This window comes from Malaclemys terrapin, chromosome 4 (assembly GCF_027887155.1).
Source record: "Malaclemys terrapin pileata isolate rMalTer1 chromosome 4, rMalTer1.hap1, whole genome shotgun sequence".
Lineage (NCBI taxonomy): Eukaryota > Metazoa > Chordata > Testudines > Emydidae > Malaclemys > Malaclemys terrapin.
In genome coordinates, this window is record NC_071508.1 from 91,387,914 (window position 1) to 91,407,682 (window position 19,769).

At 43.2% G+C, this 19,769-nt stretch overlaps 1 protein-coding gene across 1 annotated transcript in view; it reads left to right on the top strand.

The window, feature by feature from the left end:
* SPTBN5 (spectrin beta, non-erythrocytic 5) overlaps positions 1-19,769 on the top strand; it is a 137,671-nt gene that overhangs the window by 95,770 nt on the left and 22,132 nt on the right. Inside the window, exons 41-52 of the mRNA XM_054028619.1 lie at positions 755-832; positions 2,243-2,415; positions 3,488-3,578; positions 4,536-4,682; positions 6,091-6,228; positions 7,639-7,895; positions 8,041-8,227; positions 11,301-11,513; positions 14,386-14,582; positions 15,232-15,436; positions 16,227-16,421; positions 17,182-17,337. Of these exons, the coding sequence (XP_053884594.1) occupies positions 755-832; positions 2,243-2,415; positions 3,488-3,578; positions 4,536-4,682; positions 6,091-6,228; positions 7,639-7,895; positions 8,041-8,227; positions 11,301-11,513; positions 14,386-14,582; positions 15,232-15,436; positions 16,227-16,421; positions 17,182-17,337 (2,037 nt within the window). The remainder of the gene's footprint in view (positions 1-754; positions 833-2,242; positions 2,416-3,487; positions 3,579-4,535; positions 4,683-6,090; positions 6,229-7,638; positions 7,896-8,040; positions 8,228-11,300; positions 11,514-14,385; positions 14,583-15,231; positions 15,437-16,226; positions 16,422-17,181; positions 17,338-19,769) is intronic.

Consider the following 19,769-nt stretch of genomic DNA (forward strand, 5'->3'; position numbering starts at 1 on the left):
TTTCCTCATGGGATTTTCTATGGTGCTCATCAGTACACTGTCCGAGTGCTTCCACTCTTCTATATGGCTCAGAAACCTGGACGACTTATGTCAAACATACCAAAAGAATAAACAGCTTTCATAGCAGATGCTTGCATAAAATTCTTCAAATAATATGGCAAGACAGGATAACAAATGTGGAAGTGTTAAATCGTGCTGGTCATTCATGGGAATGTTGATTAGTAAGAAAAGACTTAGGTGGCTTGGACATGTCAAGCAAATGCTGGATTACAGGATCCCAAAGAGTGTTCTGTACTCTGAAGCTCATGAGAATAGAATTTATTCTACTTACTTAGGACCAGATTCTAATTTCTTTTCTCAAACTGAGTAATACCTTACTCCACTGGGACGGCTCATAGAGTACGGTACTATTCATTGTGAATAAAGGTATTAGATTCTGATCTGCAGCATTAGCACATATGCCACAAATATTTTTGTTGCATATGAGAAAATCCAGTATCCTGAGTCTGAGTAGTTGTATATACCAGCAAGAGAGTTCTGTTAATAATAGCTAAATACTTACACGGTATACTTACTTACACTGTTTACGTACACTTTTCATGTTCAAAGTGCTTGGTCTATTTTAGCTAATTAATCCTCACAATAGTCCTATAAAGCAGGTAAGTATTTACCAGCCCCATTTTTACAGATGAGGGTTATCCCTGTTTTACAGGCTAGAAACTGAACTCACGGTTACTTTTTCTCCCCTAAACAGAAATTCTTTGGCTATGTGGAGCAGAACGAGAGCTGGCTCAGCAGCAAAGAGGCCTTCTTGGCCAATGAGGATTTAGGGGTAGGTGAGCTGGATAATGACAACATTTCCATTGGAGCAGGGAGACATCAGTGAGAAGATGGGGAAGGTGTGAAATACTCTGACATCCTGTGAGCCTTTTTAAAATCCCCATGTCGCGCTTCCTCATGAGGAGATCCCTACTGCATCTTGCTGTTTATGCAGAATCCTGTTTCTTTTATTTGTTTTGTACACAGAAGGCTCAGGCTTTCAACATCAGATATAGTGAAATATTCTATCCACCCCTGTTAGAGGTGGAAGCTGGAATTACATCTGTGACCTGTCACATATGGCCCAGGAAAACATATCCATCAGTGTTAATAACATGGAATATGTCTGGTGTTGGTGCCTGGTGTCTGTCTCTCCAGGAGTGGATGTACACATGTACAGTACCATCTATTGAAATATATGGCTTCCTATGAATCCCTGCTATATTTCCCATTCATCTTCAGCTCATGAATGTATAGAAAATATCCTATTGAGTACCGTCTGCCTTTCAGTTATGTTGCTGTATTTACTGATGATGGCCACGCCTCCAAAGACTCATATAAATGTCTGGATATTTGCATACTTCTCTGGTGCATTGTGATCTGAAAACAGGGCTAGAATTTTCATGAAGATAACTTTCCTCAAGAGATTTCCAATGCTTTCTAGTGTCATCCAGGGTGGAAGTAATAGGAGAAACATGCCTGAGTAGTTATAGTATTTTGACACCTCTGATTCTGGATAGGAAGTCCAGAGAAATGCAGACGAGAGAGAGAGAGAGTGAGATCTGAGTCATGAAGTTTGGATCACAAAGTTCAGGGGACTTCAGTGTCCATGCTTCTGACAAAACAGGACTTGAGTTATCCAGTTCAAATCTGGATCTGAGCTTTCTCCAAGTTCATAGGTTGGATCTGGTGCTCTGGTTTAAATCTCTCTCTCTCTCTCTCTCTCTCTCTGACATATTTGTTCATTAACCCTGATCCCAGCTTGTCATCCATATTTATGTGCTTCCAGCAGATATTTCTTGCAAGATTAGATTATGACTAAATGCGGCTCAAATCCACTAAAATGTTAGTCTTCCGTCCTGTGGCTTCCTACCAGGGTAGGAGAAGGCTCCGTATCTCCAAACCTCAGTCAGCTCTCTGTATCGATCAATGTTGAGTGCTCTGTCCTTACACTCCAGCATATGGAGCTAAGCTTCCAGCAGATTGCTCAGCACTGAAGCAGACAGATCCTGAACTGCTGCCCGCACATGGTGGGTAGAAAATCCTTGAAGGCCAGGGGACTGTGGTCTCAAATTCAAAGGCCAATACATTTCCAGGACGATTTGTGGGGGAAGAGTAATGACTGTTTAATTCCTGAGTCCTGAATGTGGTGAATGGTATGACTCCCTTCTAATGATGGATATTATCACTGAATCCCATCCAGGATTCTGTGTCCAGTGTGGAGAGCCTGCAGCGGAAACACATGCAGTTTGAAAAGGCTCTGGAAGCCCAGATGGAGAAGATTAATGTGATGGCCTCCTTTGCACAGCAACTGAGGCAGAGCAAGCATTACGACTCGGAGAACATCACGAACAAGTGTCAGGCTATTCTGAGGAGGTAAATCCAACCCCTTTCCCTGTCACTGTTACCCAGCCTTGTCCAAATGAGACCCTTCCTGCTCTACTGCTTTTTGTCTAGATATTTTAGGGGAACCATAGACATTGGTCTGTACTTTAGTCCACACTGCACTTTGTGCTGAAGCCCTGTCACATTTTGCAAGCAAAGGAAGCTTGAGGCAGGTCGGTATTTCCATGGGAGACTTTCAAGGAACACCTCGGTGCTGCAGGAAGAGGTGTTGGTGATTCAGAAAGAGACACATCTGTGTCTGTACTGAATCAGTGTCCCTGCCTGGTATTAGGGATGCATTTTTCACAACTGTAAAGGGGTTGACCCAATGTCCTGACCAAATTCTCAATGGGGGTATTTGTGTCCTGTCTAAATTTCACCTTTTAATTTCAGTTGCATAAGGTGTTCTTCACATCTTGTCCTAAAACGTTGCATGTTGTTTTAGTGAACTGTTAAACAGCTGTTCACACTAGGCGTGACTGAAATGATCTGTGTATAGTTTGTAAAGTTCTTTGAGATCCTTTGGGATGAAATGGGACATGTATGAATTTACTTGAATACAGTACTCAGGGCCTCGATTACTTGTCACACTTCATACTGTTTCCTCTGTATTTTGTAATAATGGGAGAGGCTGCATTTCAGAATGGTGTAGCTTTAATATGATAAACTTCCATGGCTAAACCGTATTTCAGGAACAAGAGACGTTGTAGGTGATGTGCATATAGGCACAATGTCAAGATTAGCTTGCTGATCATGTGGCAGCCTGTACAGCCATCCGCTGAAGGCATCGGTAGCGTTAGCTGGTGACAGGTATAGTGTGTGCCTGTGCTGATCATATAGTTAATGGTGGTTAACTACAGAACCCCTGATATTCCAGTCCTGGGCATCAAGTCTGCCATGCTGAATTATATGATAGTTGGGTTATATGGATAGGTATCCACTAGAACATAAGGTCACATTGCAAACCTGAGTTTTAGAGGTGAAAGGCTAAAATGCTACCCACTTATGCCAACTAGTCTCTTCTGCTGTAGCTTTGTTCTCATGTGTCTCTTTTTAATCCCAGGAAAGATAAACTGCTGGAGAACGCCCTGGCTCGCAGGCATGTGCTGGAGGAATCCAGGTTATTGCAGAGGTTTCTGCGGAATTCCTTTGAGGTACAGTTATATCTTCCTCACGTTGTTGTGATTTCTTAAAACATTTGACAACTCAGCAGTGCTGCTTGGGCATGAATCCCTGAAGTTTTTTTACTAGGAAAGAGCCAAGGAACTGAGGCTGGGATGACATCAGATGAGACGGGAAGATATAGGCGTAGAGAAAAAAGGCATCTTCTTCAACCCTCAAGCCACACCTGCCTCCCCACCTAAAATTCCGTCCACTTCTGAGGGCTTGTCTACACTGCACCACAGTGTGTGCTATTGAAGTGTGAACTGCAGAGTACATCAGAGTGTTGCACACTAACTGCCCCATGTGAACACTGCTGGCATGGACTAATAGATACCTAGTTTGCATTAACATAGTCCTCTTTCAGACAAAGCTGTGTTGATGCAAATTAAGTACCTTTTAGTTCATGCCAACAGCATCCACACAGGGCAGTTAGCATGCAACACTTCGGTGCACTCTGCAGTTCATGCCCCCTTAGTCCACACTGCGGCTCAGTGTAGATATAGCCTGAGATATCTTTTGGACACTGTGGTACAGAAGGAAAAGTAGACGTTAAAGGGGGTGCATTCCACATTTGAGAGGTAGTGGAAAGGGGCTGAGCAATCCTTTCCTTGTGAGACACAGTGGACTTGTGGTTAGAACTATGGAGACAGCCCCTTCCCCCACACACATGCACACAGGGTGGGAAAAGGGGATAATGCCATTGTGTTTAGTGTCATGTGAGGTAGACGGAATGGTAGTGGCTGGAGATATAGAGATGACCTCCTCCTCTTGAAAGACAGGAGGAGATTGTGGAGGCATAGAAAGGAGAATTCAGCCATTTTTGCTTCTCTCCATTAATTAGCCCCACTGTATTAGAAGTATAAGAGGGAATCCTAGAAAATAAGATCTGAGTAGCTTCTGAAATTCTTGTCATCTTCTGTGTCCTCCCTCCACCCCCCCACCCCAAGGTCGCAGCCTGGATAAATGAGAAGACCAGTATTGCTTTGGATGAGAGCTGGAAGGACCCGAGCAACCTGAAGACCAAGCTGCAGAAACACCAGACTTTCCACGCAGAGATCATGGCCAACAGAAATCGCATAGACAGCATCAAGGCTGTAAGAGATGCAGGGCTGATGTGGGGAGTGGGGGCTGGTGGGAAAGGTTCAGCCAAACAGAATGTCTGAATCACAAGGATATTAAATAAGCAGGGGCACCTGTGTGATCCAGGACAAAGTAACTTAAGTTCTACATGGCGTTGTCTCACTTTACTATCTGCAAAATGGGTGCAATACTTTTACCAACCTCTAAAGGGAGTTTTGAAGTTTAGTTTATTAATACCGCTCAAGAACCTAGAGCACATCAGATGGAGGGTGTTAAGAGGAACAAAGAATTTTAAGGGGAATTATCATTAAAATTTTGCCAGTGGGGGAAGCATGAGGGAAACATGACAAACTTTGGCCAGGTATCGAGTATCAGGTGTAGATGGACAGTCTGGAGATGCTTATGTGTATATTTATTTAACCTAAACTCAGTACAGTAATTGTTGTTATTGCACCAATCGTGTACAAGGTGCTTTACAATAGACACTTCAGAGTTAAGAGTGAAGCTTCAACCCACACTCATCTCGTTGTGCCTGGGTATTGCAGTACCCACTGTTTGTAGAATACTGCAGTGTGCAGCTATAGCCTTCTCTGACCCGCCTGGATCTTGTGCCTTTAAGGAGTCATTTGAAAGGATCTTTTTTTAGGGTTCCTTCATGTAACAAAGATGGTCTTTGAATGATTCTGTAGAGGAAAATCTGCAACTGGAAACCTGTTATGGGTTCTTTCCTCTCCCACTTCTCCCCTTTGTATAACTAAAAGGTGCCCTAGTCTAACTTTAGAAGGATATAATACAAACTTGCTCATGGGCTGAGAACATACTGCAAAGTTGCCAGCCTGCTGGATGGTTTTTTCCCAGCTAATCTATAAGCATCTGAAACTGGGGAGTTATCCTAGAAATACTGACAGACTCGGACTATATCATACAGTGCACAAGGTGGTCCTGATTTTAGCACTCAGAGGTGTTAAATAGAGAGAGATGGGTTGATGGGCACTTACTAATACCATGCTGGCAAACCAGATTCAGTACCAGCCTTTAGGCAGTACAAATACTGCATACTCTCACCTCAGATTGATCCTCTGCCAGGAGACTGTAGTGTGTTTTTGTAAGTCAGTACCTGACTCCCAGACATCCTGCTGCAATAGGTCTCTGGCATTTCAAATAGCGCTAGAGGCCTGAAGTCTGGCAAGCTCAACTACCATCCCAATTCCAGCAACAGTTTTAACTTAGAGTGTTTTCTTCTATCCCCACCAAACCCCACGTGTTCTGCTAAGGGATTAATAAAGATTATAGAAGCAGGTTCTCACCCCCAAGCAGTGGCTTATGGGTGTTGATAACCAAGCACACATCTCAGACAGATAGGTGGTGGATTATGGTGCAGTGGGCTAATAGAGAGGGTGGTGTCTGCTGTCTTTGCTGCAGGAGGGAGAGAAGATGCTCCAAGAGGGACATTATGCTCCTGAGGCCATTCAGTCCAGACTGCAAGAAATGGAAGAGCTCTGGGATGAGCTGCTGGAAAACTGCCATGAAAAAAGGACCAAGCTACAGGATGCCTACAAGGTAAAGCTGGGGACAGGTCCTGCGGCCATTTCATGTGACAGAGCAAGGCAGAAGTGCTAAGTTTCATCCATGTGCCATTGCCTCGCGTGCTCTGTCGCACCAAGCCACTGGAGCCAAGGAGTTAATCATCAGTGGCACATAACAAATACTACAAAGCACAGGCCAGATGCACTGAAGCTTTTGCAAAGAGGTGGGAACCCCACAGAGAGAAGTCTGTTGCTGCTGCTATGTTCTCATGTGGTGTCTGCTGGTGGAAGATTTACTTTACAGCCAGACCTCCAGAGGAGGATGCAGAGGCGATATGCACTGAATTATCACATCCACCAGCTGCCTTGGGCATGTCAGAGAATCATAGAATTGTAGAACTGGAAGGGACCTTGAGAGGACATCTAGTCCAGTCCCCTGCACTCATGGTAGGACTAAGCATTATCTCTAGACCATCCCTGACAGGTGTTTGTCTAACCTGCTCTTAAAAATCTCCAATGAATGGAGATTCCACAACCTCCCTAGGCAATTTATTCTAGTGCTTAACGACCCTGAGAGGAATTTAAGCCCGCTGCAATTTAAGCCCACTGCTTCTTGTCCTATCCTCAAAGGTTAAGAAGAACAATTCTTCTCCCTCCTCCTTGTAACAACCTGTTATGTACTTGAAAACTGTTATCATGTCCCTTCTCAGTCTTCTCTTTTCCAGACTAAACAAACCCAATTTTTTCAATCTTCCCTCATAGATCATGTTTTCTAGACCTTTAATCATTTTTTTGCTCTTCTCTGGACTTTCTCCAATTTGTCCACACCTCCCAGAATGATGTTTGCTTTTTTTTTCCCCAACAGTGTTACACTATTGACTTGTACACCTCTACCTCGATATAACGCGGTCCTTGGGAGCCAAAAAATCTTACCGCATCATAGGTGAAACCGCATTATATTGAACTTGCTTTGATCTGAGTGTGCAGCCCCGCCCCCGGAGCACTGCTTTACTGCGTTATATCCGAATTCGTGTTATATCGGGGCGAGTTATATCGAGGTAGAGATGTATTTAGCTTGTGATTCACTATGACCCCCACATCCCTTTCCTCCATACTCCTTCCTAGACAGTCATTTCCCATTTTGTGAGTGTGCAACTCATTGTTCCTTCCTAAGTGTAGTAATTTGCATTTGTCCTTATTGAATTCCATCCTATTTACTTCAGACCATTTCTCCAGTTTGTCCAGATCATAGAGCTTTTTATATTCTGTGAGTTTGTTCAATGGACTGTGTTCTCTACATTTGCACACCACATCAGAAGTGAGGAGATAATTCATTGAGCCCTGAAAAGGTTTTCAAAAGTGACACACATGCTCCTTGACAGAGGAGGTTGGGATTTTTTTAACCCTAAATGCCTGCTGACATTTGCTTCCTGCCTGCCCCCAGGCCCTGCGTTTCCAGCGGAGTGTGGAGGATATAGAGAAATGGCTGGAAGATGTGGAAAGCGAGCTGAAGGCTCCAGATAGTAGCAGTGACCTGGTGGTTTTGAATAGTCTCCTGAAGAAACAAGGGGCATTGGAGGAAGATGTTGCTAGCCACAGCGATCGGCTACAAGTGCTTGTGGACACAGCCTGCGAATTCCAGCAAGAGAAGCATTTTCTTGCAGATGAGCTACAGGAGAGGGTTGATCAGGTGGTGCACAGGTATGTAGGTGTCTGCCCATTTTCTCACTTCTCTGTCCCCTTCTATCTTTCTCCTTTATGTTTATTTTCTCATTTCCAAGGCACCTGCTTCTATTACCTTACGATCTCTCTGTTGTGTTAATTTGGTTCCATTTTAAATCTGCAGGTACAAGCACCTAAGTGATCCACTGCAGGAGCGGCGTGGAAGTTTGGAAGCGAGCAGGCTACAGTACCAGTTCTTCCGGGATGTTGATGATGAGTTGGCCTGGGTTCATGAGAAGCTCCCCCTGGCTTCCTCCAAGGACTATGGCCAATCTCTGACAACAGTCCAAAGCTTACAGGAAAAGCATCAGGTAAAGTAGCATGGGAACCATCCCCACTGTTTGAAGTCAAGCAGGAGAACGTGGGATGGTGCCTATGTACCTACAGTGGAACACTTCTCCTCTGCTCTGGTTACAGCGAAACTGTCACTGCCAGGGATGACTTTTATCCTTGTCTCACAAGGGTGCTCTTTAATGAGCAATTCTGTGCCTTTCGAATGTTCAAGACTGCATCCAGGGCATGTATTTTCACACCAATACTCTGAGTAGTGTACCCTGCACTCCCCTTTGGGCACCCTATCCCTTTGTGCAAATTATTGAGCTCCGACCCTGGTTGTTGCAATACTAAATAGATTTTACAAGCGTCTGTGCATGCTGGCAAGGCTTCTCCAAGCAACAGATGTCCCAAGAAAAAATGTTAAAACTCAGCAAATACATCCAGGCATATTAGCCTTCCAGATGCCTGCAGGGTGGGGGCTTGACAGGAACCTTCTCCTCCTGCACTTTTTGAAAAAATAAGGGAATTAACAGAACATTATTACCTTTATCCCACCATCATTTTAGCAACAACTTTCAAGTTAGTTACTACGATTTTTGCAAGGTTCAGATCTGTCATCAGAGACAAGGAGAACCTGGAACGTTGTCATCTCCCATACCAATGAAACAGCAGCTGTGTCACGCATGTTTTTCAACTAGAGTAATCTGCTCCTTTGCAATAAATGAGATAGGAGAGAAGAATTTCAAGGTAGGGAGATTGCAGCAGCTACTGGTTTTGCTGGGTAATGAGGGGCACTTCATTTCAGTACCATCCCCGGTCTTCTGTTGGTTAAACTTCTTCTGGCCCCTAGCCCCATTACAAATTACAGATCTACTAAGAGCTATCATCCCCTGGGAATATATTTTTAAAACACCTGACATTTGGTGCAATATGATGCAATTCGAGAGAAAAAAGATCTGCTCTTCAGTAATTTTTTAAAGCCGTGGGGTAAAAGTCATGTCCAGTCCAGGTGGTTTATTAGAAAGGTGTGGACTCCCGTGAAGGGTGGGAAAATCATCCCAAATATCCCTTGAATTAAATGGAACATTTATAACAAAGGGCTGTCAAGCATTCTCCAGCATATTGCTGTGGAGGCCACAGGTATATTGTGAATAATTTATGTTTGATGTAGATTTTACTTTGACCAGTGAGTGGTTTGAACAAATGAAATAGGAGAATTTATAGCGTTTTAAGAACATGCAATTGGTGCGGAAGGCTCATTTCACCAGGATGGAAAGTGGGGACGAGTGTGTGCTTGCATTTAAACTCCTCTGTTTAAAAACATTCTGAACGTTGGCATTGTAGGGAGGTAAGTTAGGTCCCTGAAAGGACTGAATGATTGGGGTTGGATTTGCCAGGGGAAGGAGCTTGGGCTAGGAGGGGGGGACTGTGGTGATGACACCTTAAGCTGCAAAATTCTCCTTGTTATTTATTGCTGTTTCGAAATATTTCAATAGAATTTTAGTCGGGTGGAAAATAGTGTGTATTACAGTTGCAAAATAACAGGCCTGCTCTTCCCTGACATTTTGCCAGTTCTTCCAATGGACGTGATTGGCCCTCAAAGCTTTTAATTCAGATTTCCGGTTCTGAACCTTTTAGTTTACTACAGGCTACTAGACATTTTTACGTTGGTTGTGTAGGGGATCTCATGTTAAAGATCAGGAACCAGTCTCCACTCTATTGTGAGATTAGTTTCACCCTCTAAAGAACACTACTGTTTTATTTCTAGTCCTGGTGGGCCAAGTTTTCAAAATTCAGTCCCACCTTTGCTAGCACAGAAAGGAGTGTGGATGAAATTTGTGAGCAAATATCTAATACCTGCCTCTGCAAATGTGTATTTACCTGCATATATAGCAATCGTGTTCACACAAATATTCAGTTTGTGTGCATAAATGTAAGGTTTATACACACCACTGTTTCCATTTCCTGTGGGTACAAATGAAGGAGCTTTGAAAACATGTCCCTAAATATTAAATAGTGAAGTTCTTCTTCACATTGCTGACTTATTAATACACAGTACAAACTGTTTGACACTGGATTCTGTTCTGCTAGTGTCAGACATGGTATCGCTTTTCAGCAACATATGGCTGCCTCTGAGATTAATAAGGGGAAATTAAAGATAAGATTAGGGGCCCCCATCATTCACAGACAAGTGATCTGCCAGCTGAGCTAAAAGTATGGCTCATTGCTACAGAGGGAATCTCTTCTACATAATGTAACACTGCAGTGCAACTCTCATTCTGGCTCAATTCCATAGTAATTACAAATTAAGCAGAACTATTTCATCAGGCTGGGAAATACTTTGAGTGTAGGGTGCTGTCATTTTGTTACCTACAGAATGCCTGGCCCCCTTGACAGAGAAGACTGAGTCCCTGCCCAAAGAGAATAAAGTCTAAGTTACACCAGTAAGACAAGGAAGAGCACTATTGGGTGGGAATGTGTGTGCATAGGAATGAACTGAATTGGTTTGGTAAACGCCAGATGTTTTCAAACACTGGGCTGGAAGAGGTTGTTGGGGAGCTGGTTTGAGTAGTTCATGTCTCCTACCATTATCTCCTTGTCTTGGCCATCGCTGTGTGTTCCTTTTATGCTTTGAAATGCCATTTTGGTAAAGCTGTGTTTCCTGGAATTACATTGAAGAGCTAGAAACATTTATTTAGCTGTTGAACTGATGGAAAATTGGGGCTGTTTCCTAGAAGTTCATTAATTAACTCATGAAGTATGGCATAACCATGGATTCAAGTGAGTGTTTCAGGTGGTTGCTCCTGATAGCAAGTATTTGTGGTTAGGATATTTTACCTCAAAACCTTAGGGAAGTTTAGATCAGGAGCTGAACTTTGCAGCTACCCTCTTTCTGTAACTGGCCAAACGAAACTCTTAGTCCAAATACTCCTCAGTTTCCAATAAGTTCTGGTCTGGATCTAAACTTTGCAGCCTTGGCCCATCTTTAAATGTGAAAAAGACATTGATTTGTAATTATTATATTGATTGACTGGGCTGCTAAGTGCAGTATATAGGTAGAAAGGTCTCCATCGCTTACATTTGGGGTGTCTCATTTGTGCTTTCCAGAACTTGGAGAATGAGATTAGCAGCCGTGATGCTCTAACAAAAGTGGTGGTCAGCACTGGGCAGAAGCTGGTGAGGGGTGGGCATTCTGCCTCCCAGGAGATCATGAAACGTTTGAAGAAGCTGGAGACTTCTGTAGAAATCTTGAAGGCTGAGGCTCAAGAGAGAAGAAGGAGACTCATGCAATCATATGAGGCCCATCAATTCCTCAGTGAGGTAAGAAAGTGGGGGATGGATAGCTCAGTGGTTTGAGCATTGGCCTGCTAAACCCAGGGTTGTGAGTTCAATCCTTGAGGGGGTCACTTGGGGATCTGGAGCAAAATCAGTAGTTGGTCCTGCTAGTGAAGGCAGGGGGATGGACTCGATGACCTTTCAAGGTCCCTTCCAGTTCTAGGAGATGGGATATCTCCATTAATTATTATTTTATATTTATTATAAAGACTCATTATATGTGCAAAAGGGGGTCAATTTTTGAATTTGCCAGGGTCCCAGTTAGATTTTAAAGCTGAAATCTAACAAATAAGGTTTGTCAATGTATAATAGAATCCAATGGGATAACCCCTTTTTATTGAGTCCAGGGAGCATTAGCTTACTAGTTTAATGCTGGGTTCTTTCCAGGTCAGCTTTTAACTTGAACAGTATTTCTCAAATCAGGACACTTGCTTATTCTTAACCAACCAACAATGTATTAATTCACCCAGAACCACATAAATATATAATCAACAGTTCACCACTCAAATGTACACACACCAGTTGTGTATATGACACACACAATACAAAAGCAATGATCACATACTAGAGCTGAGGCTCTACAGTTATATTAAAGAACAGTGCAAATTACCAACATTTCTTACTACCAACAATTCTCAATTCTTTATTACCTAACACATTTGTCACACTTCCAAGGTTCCATTTGTCTTTAAGGCACTTTGAAGAGTGTGGTTATTTCTCTTAGACTAGACTGGTCCAAAAAGGACACGTTTTGAATATTAAAAGCAATTGCTTAAAGTTATTGTTTTTAATCTCTCTTAGGCCAATTTACTTGGACTTATAAAGGTGTTAGAATATAAAATATGGTTATTTGAGGTCTCACTAGAGAGTGTAGACTCAGCAAGATAACCTATAGCTATTTCTATTGAAGAATAGAAGGGGAAATACAATCTTTGAGACGAAATCTCCCCACTTCTTCTTATCCTCTTAACCAGTGCTTAATTTATAATGAAAGAGGTGCCGAGGATCAAGCTTTTTTTTTACTTTCATAACTGATGTGTAAGGGATATGAATTGCCAAGCCTAGAGGTGCCAACACTCAGCCCTGGCAGAAATTAAGCACTGCTCTCAACCCTGTAACAGGGGAGAGTCCTTCCACATGGCTGGTATGGGCGTCAGTCACACTTGGGATTCTGCAGCTTGTTGTGTTGGGTTCCGTCTACTCCCTGAACGCATGGCAGCCTCAATTTATACACTCTAGCATCAGGGCTCATTGGAGGGGACCACACTCTGATTCCTATGGGACAGGTGCAAAGTGGGTCCTCAGATTTCAGCTCTTAGTTTTTCTGCTGCTTCCATTGGTCACCAGAAGATGGCACTGGTGTATAACAAATTTCCTTAATCCTTTTCTTGTCGGAGGCTTTTTAAGTTTGATTCATTTCAAGGATTGTATTTTATTATTTGCCCTACTAACAATCTGGATCCCCCTTTAAGCAATCTCTTAATATCCCAAAGTTATACCCTAGTTAATGTCTTTCAACATTTCTCCTTCCTTGTGCCAGACAATTTCTATTACTTCTAGAGTGCAACAGTTATTTACAATGAAAACCAACAATCCTTATGACCTTCTAAATTTGGAGGCCATACTCTGTGCATTCTCTGATTATACTAAGCATTTCACATTATTTAGGACTTACAATAGAGCAAGAGGCCTTTCCCACATATAGAAGGCTATAGATCTAACTCAGAAGGCAAACAAATGTGCAGATTCTAATTTGGGGTGAAAGACAGATTATTCACAGTATATTTGATTTACAAGGAAACAATGTATAGTTTATAATTTGGGGTGAAAACATATGGCTTGGATTTCTTGTGGTAATAGTTTGCCCAATTTAACCTTCGCTCTTACAGCCACATTTCTAGTTTCTTTAACTGGCAGCTTCCCCACCCATTTCTTGTCTTGACCCACTCAACATGGAAAGCAGAGTGTTTGGCAACTTGGAATATTTTAGCTCGGTTGGGAGAGAGAAAGAAATTTACACCTATGCAAATAGTGAGAGATTCTTGCCTAGGTGATTAACAATACCCTCATTTAGCCATTTAAGTATCTATAGTCGGGGAGGGGAATGCCTGACCTTGGCTGATGTGTGAGTCTTTAGACAGAGCGTCTCACATGATGTGAACCATTTTCTTATTGTCTTCATAGGTGGATCCTATTGTGGGATAAACAGAGGTGGATAGTGTTTCTAATTTTTAAGGCCTTGATGGAATCGTTACTTATTAATCATTCAAGGTATATCAGTGCCATATATGCATTACATCATGAGGCTCTTGTGCTGTCCTCATTTGTTTAAAGGATCATGTGTGGAACTGTACCTTTAAGAGGCTCTGACGAGCCATTTGCAACTGGTTGTTATGCTATGCAGAAGGCCAACCATGCTAAGCAATGCCAGTCAGGTAGAATTCAAACACTGAATGAAGCAGGCCTTTGTCAGCCTTCTTGGCTCTGAGTGATTGCTGAACACCACCATAGATCAGATGTCCAGAGTGCTAACTGATGGTGAGAGTTCTTAGAATGGATTAAACCAGAATCCCAAACCATTCTTGTGACTTTTCATATTTGGCAAGTACTTATACAGATAGGAGGGAGATAAAAAACTGCTTCCCCAGTTACCACAATGGGGGCCAACTACATGACTCTTAAGTTTTGGGTTTAGTCTCACAATTTTCAGAATGAAAGCTACTATATTGCATTGCAAGGTCACATCTAGGTTGCTGTCCACTATCACCTTTAGGTCTCTTAGAGCATTACTGCTTTCCAGGTTTCTTTCTCATGCATGAATATCTGTGTCTCACATTTATCCCGGAATTTCCAACAGCTTTTGGAAGTGGAGTCCTGGATGGCAGACAGGGGGTTCATCCTTGAGACATCTGACTGTGGGAAGAATGAAGAAACCACCCAGGTGTTGCTTCGCAAACTGGAGGCTACCAAGCTGGACGTGGAAGGGTTCAAGCCCCGAATTGAGAAGCTTCAGGAGACTGGCACCAATCTAGTAAACAGCGATAACCCAGAGAGGTAGGAAAATGGAACCGGATTGCTGTTCCACTTCTAACAGAAACCTGCTAGAGAGGTACAAACTGAAAAGAGGAGTAGCCCGCATTAACCATTCAGTGACTCTGTCAGAAACACTGTTGTCAGGAGACATTTTAAAGCCCTTCCTTCCCACTGCAACAAAAACATACCTTTCATTTTCCTGATTTCCTGTTATTCAGTGAATACAATAGAACCACATAACAAGCAACAAAAGGTTATAGATTTTAGCCTAGTTTCTCTGGCTCCTGCCTACTCCCAGCAGTTCTCATCCAGACCTCATTTGTTTAAAGGATCTGAGCTAACCATGTCCGGGAATTAAGCAAATCAGAATTCTTCATAATTCATTACCTTTCTCTTTCCAATATGTTTTTCTGTCGCAGGGGAGGGAGGGAGGAGATGGAAAAAGGATCATTCTCTGAAATAAGATATTTTAATTTCCTGAACCTATTGGTTCTCACACTTCTAACATAATTCACCCTATTACTAGATTCTTCCTTTTTCTTGTATTTGAGCTGCTGCTTTGATAGCACTAGAGGGCAAAAGAGACATTTACAAACATAGTAGCAGAAATAGTTTTTACTGGCTAAGTACTCTACCCAATGACATGGCTGCTGATTGTTATTCTTTACAGTCCAGCCATGCTTCTGAAGCTCCAGGCTGTCCTAGCAAACTACAAGTCTCTTCTACAGAGAGCCGAGACCCAGAGGAGACACCTGCAGGAACAATACCAATTGTACCAGTTTGAGAGAGAGATCCAGTTAGTGGATGCCTGGCTTTCCAGCAGACAGACTGTGGCAGAATCAGATGACTATGGGCAGGATTTGGAAGATGTTGAGGTAAAAAGCTTCCTGTCTGGTAGAACTGGGACGGTATTAGCTTTATTGTATGTATAACTGGTGGCACTGAAGCACAATACACAGACAAAAATTAAGCAAAATCAGATTGTCTCTTTTACACACATTGGGTCTAATTTTTGCCTGGTTAACCCATTTGCAGGGCTCTCTGAGGCAGCATCGACCAGAGGAGAAAGTTGGGGCAAAAGAAAGCTGTCACATCCTCTTTTCCTTTGTGGCAGAGGGCTGTAGAAGACCAGCATAGCCCAAAAGGGGGCCCAGCACTGGCTAGAAAGGGGCTGGGAACTGGGGTTCTGGTTGTAAATCTGTAGCACCCTCAGCGGAAAAGCCTGAGATAGAGCATCCATACCACTAATTGCTTACCCCAGGGTTAATTTCCTTTGAAGGCACAATGGTGCCAGGCTGGTGCAGAGAGGTGTAATTTATACTTGCTTCATTGAATATATACTTTCAACAACTATTGCTTGTGGGAAGAGGCTGAATTGTTTGCATTTCCATTCCTGTTCTTGGCTTGTTGTTCTTGGTTGACATATCAGGCCATCAAGGAGGTAGGTGATCTCTGTGTGACATAAGATGTTGATTCCTCACAGCAAGAGGTGCTTTGTTCTGGGGATGAGTGGAGGAAATCTGACTTAAGTGATTTACGCTCCAGGAAAGTTCTGTAGGACATGGCAGAGAAGTGATCAGTTCCCTTTGCCTCCTTCATAGTTGGTGGCATGGGTTTGTAGAAGTTCTTCATATTTGAATCTGCCTCCCCATCCTTTTTCTGCAGGTGCTGGAGAAAAAGTTTGAAGATTTTATAAAGGAGGTGAAACCTCTGGGACATACTAAGGTTTTCTCGATAAATGAATTAGCATCTCACCTGGAGAAAGAGTGCCACAGCCAGATAGGAGATATCCAGAGGAGGACCCATCAGGTCAATGACACATGGGAGAGACTATGCCAAGCCATCCAGACAAGGACAGAGGTATGATGCACGCAACTAAATAAAATGCACTTTGAGCACTAAAGCTCCTGAATGTTCCTACTTCCCTTTCTGACTCATCAGGCAGGTGCCACGGCTGTTCTCGGAATGCATTTGTTGTAATAGCAGAAAGGGTGTTGCAGACAGCTCTTTTTTTGTTCAAATATTGTCTTATAGCCTTTGCTGACCTGTGCATTATCCTTGACGAAAATGGATTAGTATTTACCGGTTATTACATATAAAACATCTTTCAGATGAGACTTAAAACTGAAAACTAATCACTTGTGGTCCTTAAAATCCTTTAACACTTTTTGTAAGAAGATAAGTTTCAGGTCCAATCTCCTAGCCAATTCCAATATATTCTGTCTCCCTACGCTTCCTGCAGCTTCAGATCAACATGGTAACACAAAGAACAGGGCCCAGGATTTGACCCAATGTTTGTGTTTGGTATGTGCACAAAGTAAAATATATGATGTCCTTAACTATTAATTTCCTTGTTATACACATGGGTTTAAATAAGGTGGCAGTTAAGTACATTATTATATCTTAGCAGCTTTAGCTGTTTGTTTAAAAACAGGTTTTTGATCTTGGAATAAAGGTAAATGTGTATTATAGTATTTTTAACCATGTGCCTCTGAACAGCTCAGCAGCTCCAGTGTTACCATACTTTGCATCAGAGTGTCACTTTAGGCTCCTTAGCATCAGAGCAGAATGGCACCTTGCATAGTGGATGATGCCGCTAGTGAACCATTTCTTTGTTCAGAATCTGAGAGCAGCCCAGCAAGTTCACCAGTATGACCACGATGTGGATGAGCTAAAGGGTTGGATGCAGGAGAAAGAGGCAGTGGTGGACATAGATGATTATGGATATGACCTTCCGGGTGTGCAGACCCTCCTCAGCCAGCATGAAGGAGTGGAGGTAAGTCGGACAGCCTTGAAACACAGGTTGAAAAACATAAATGAATAAAATCAAGAGACCCGCACCTGACTCAGTGGCATCTCAGGCTGCTCTGTTTTCAGAGCTATGGAAAACGTGTCTGATCCATTACTGCAGTGTCTATGGTGCCTCATGCAAGAGGCCTTTCATCCTGCTTTTAACATCTTGAAACAATATTAGTAAGAACATAAGAACGGCCAGACTGGGTCAGACCAAAGGTCCATTTGGCCCAGTAACCTGTCTTCCAACAGTGGCTAATGCCTGGTTCTGCAACATCTGAAGTGATGGGGGAGAGGGATAAAACATACAATCAAATAAACAGTATTAACGAGCATTATCAGCTGGAATATTTGTAAAGGCAACCTAGTACGAATGGGTCTTGAGGAGGGATTTGCAGGAGGAGAGCATAGTAGCGTTGCAGATTAGTTCAGGGAAGGTGTCCCATGCATAAGGCATGGCATGGAGGAAAGCACACAGTCTGTTGTAGGAAAAGTGAACAATTGATCAGGTGTTGCAACCTCTTTTTGCTACTTCAGTGAAGCCAGTAAAAGGTTAGGTCCAAGAGCCCATCTTTAGAACAGAGGCAGGAGGAGAGGTCATCTACATGTGCAGGAATGATATAAGAACATAAGAACAGCCAGACTGGGTCAGATCAAAGGTCCATCTAGCCCAGTATCCCGTCTTCCGACAGTGGCCAATGCCAGGTGCCCCAGAAGGAATGAACAGAACAGGTTATCATCAAGTGATCCCTCCCCTGTTGCCCATTCCCAGCTTCTAGTAAACAGAGGCTAGGAACACCATCCCTGCCCATCCTGGCTAATAGCCATTGATGGACCTATCCTCCATGACAGTGGTTCCCAAACTTGTTCTGCCGCTTGTGCAGGGAAAGGCTCTGGCAGGCTGGGCCAGTTTGTTTACCTGCCACGTCCACAGGTTCAGCCGATTGCGGCTCCCAGGAGCTGCAGTTCACTGCTCCAGGCCAATGGGAGCTGCTGAAAGCGGCGCGGGCCGAGGGACATACTGGCTGCCGATTCCAGCAGCTCCCATTGGCCTGGAGCAACGAACCGTGGCCACTGGGAGCCGCGATTGGCCGAACCTGCGGATGTGGCAGGTAAATAAACCAGACCGGCCCGCCAGGGGCTTTCCCTGCAGAAACAGCGGAACAAGTTTGGGAACCACTGCTCTATGAACTTATGTAGTTATTTTTTGATCCCTGTTATAGCCTTGACCTTCACAACATCCTCTGGCAAGGAGTTCCACAGTACTACTTACTGTATTTTTCACTTCACTTAATAGGCTTTGTCAAGGCTGCTTCCCCACTTTGAACTTTAGGGTCCAAATGTGGGGGCTTGCATGAAAACTTCTAAGCTTAACTACCAGCTTAGATCTGGTCTGCTGCCACCACTCCCAAAACTAATTCCCTTCCCTGGGTAGCCTTGAGAGACTTTCCACCAATTCCCTAGTGAATACAGATCCAAACCCCTTGGATCTTAAAACAAGGAGAAATTAACCATCCCCCCTCCTTCCTCCCACCAACTCCTGGTGGATCAAGATCTAAAAACAAGGAAAAATCAATCAGGTTCTTAAAAAGAAGGCTTTTAATTAAAGAAAAAGGTAAAAATCCTCTCTGTAAAATCAGGATGGAAAAATAACTTTACAGGGTAATCAAACTTAAAGAGCTCAGAGGACCCCCCTCTAGCCTTAGGTTCAAAGTACAGCAAACAGAGATAAACACTCTAGCAAAAGGTACATTTACAAGTTGAGAAAACAAAGATAAACTAACATGCCTTGCCTGGCTGTTTACTTACAAGTTTGAAATATGAAAGACTTGTTCAGAAAGATTTGGAGAACCTGGATTGATGTCTGGTCCCTCTCAGTCCCAAGAGCGAACAACTTCCCAAACAAAGAGCACAAACAAAAGCCTTCCCCCCCCCCCCCCGACCCCCAAGATTTGAAAGTATCTTGTCCCCTTATTGGTCCTTTGGGTCAGGTGTCAGCCAGGTTACCTGAGCTTCTTAACCCTTTACAGGGAAAAGGATTTTAGAGTCTCTGGCCAGGAGGGATTTTATAGTATTGTACACAGGAGAGCTGTTACGCTTCCCTTTATAGTTATGACAGGCTTTGAAACTAAATTCCAACCCAAGCTCAAATAAGTTCAAAGCCTTAGTTTGAAGTGGATGTGGAGCCTCTAGCACTGCAATACCAGTGGCTCCTGGGACTGCCAGCCCATTGCTAGAAAAGAGGCCATCAGAGCCTGATATTTTGCTGCCATTCAAAAGGCCCATGTTGAATTCTGGGATGTGACTTCTTGCTCCCTAGGCCAGCAGGAATTGCTAGTCCTGTCGAAGTAATACTTAGCCTCACAGAGCATGGCGAGCCTAGATTTTGCTGTACCTAAATTCCTTATTTTTCAA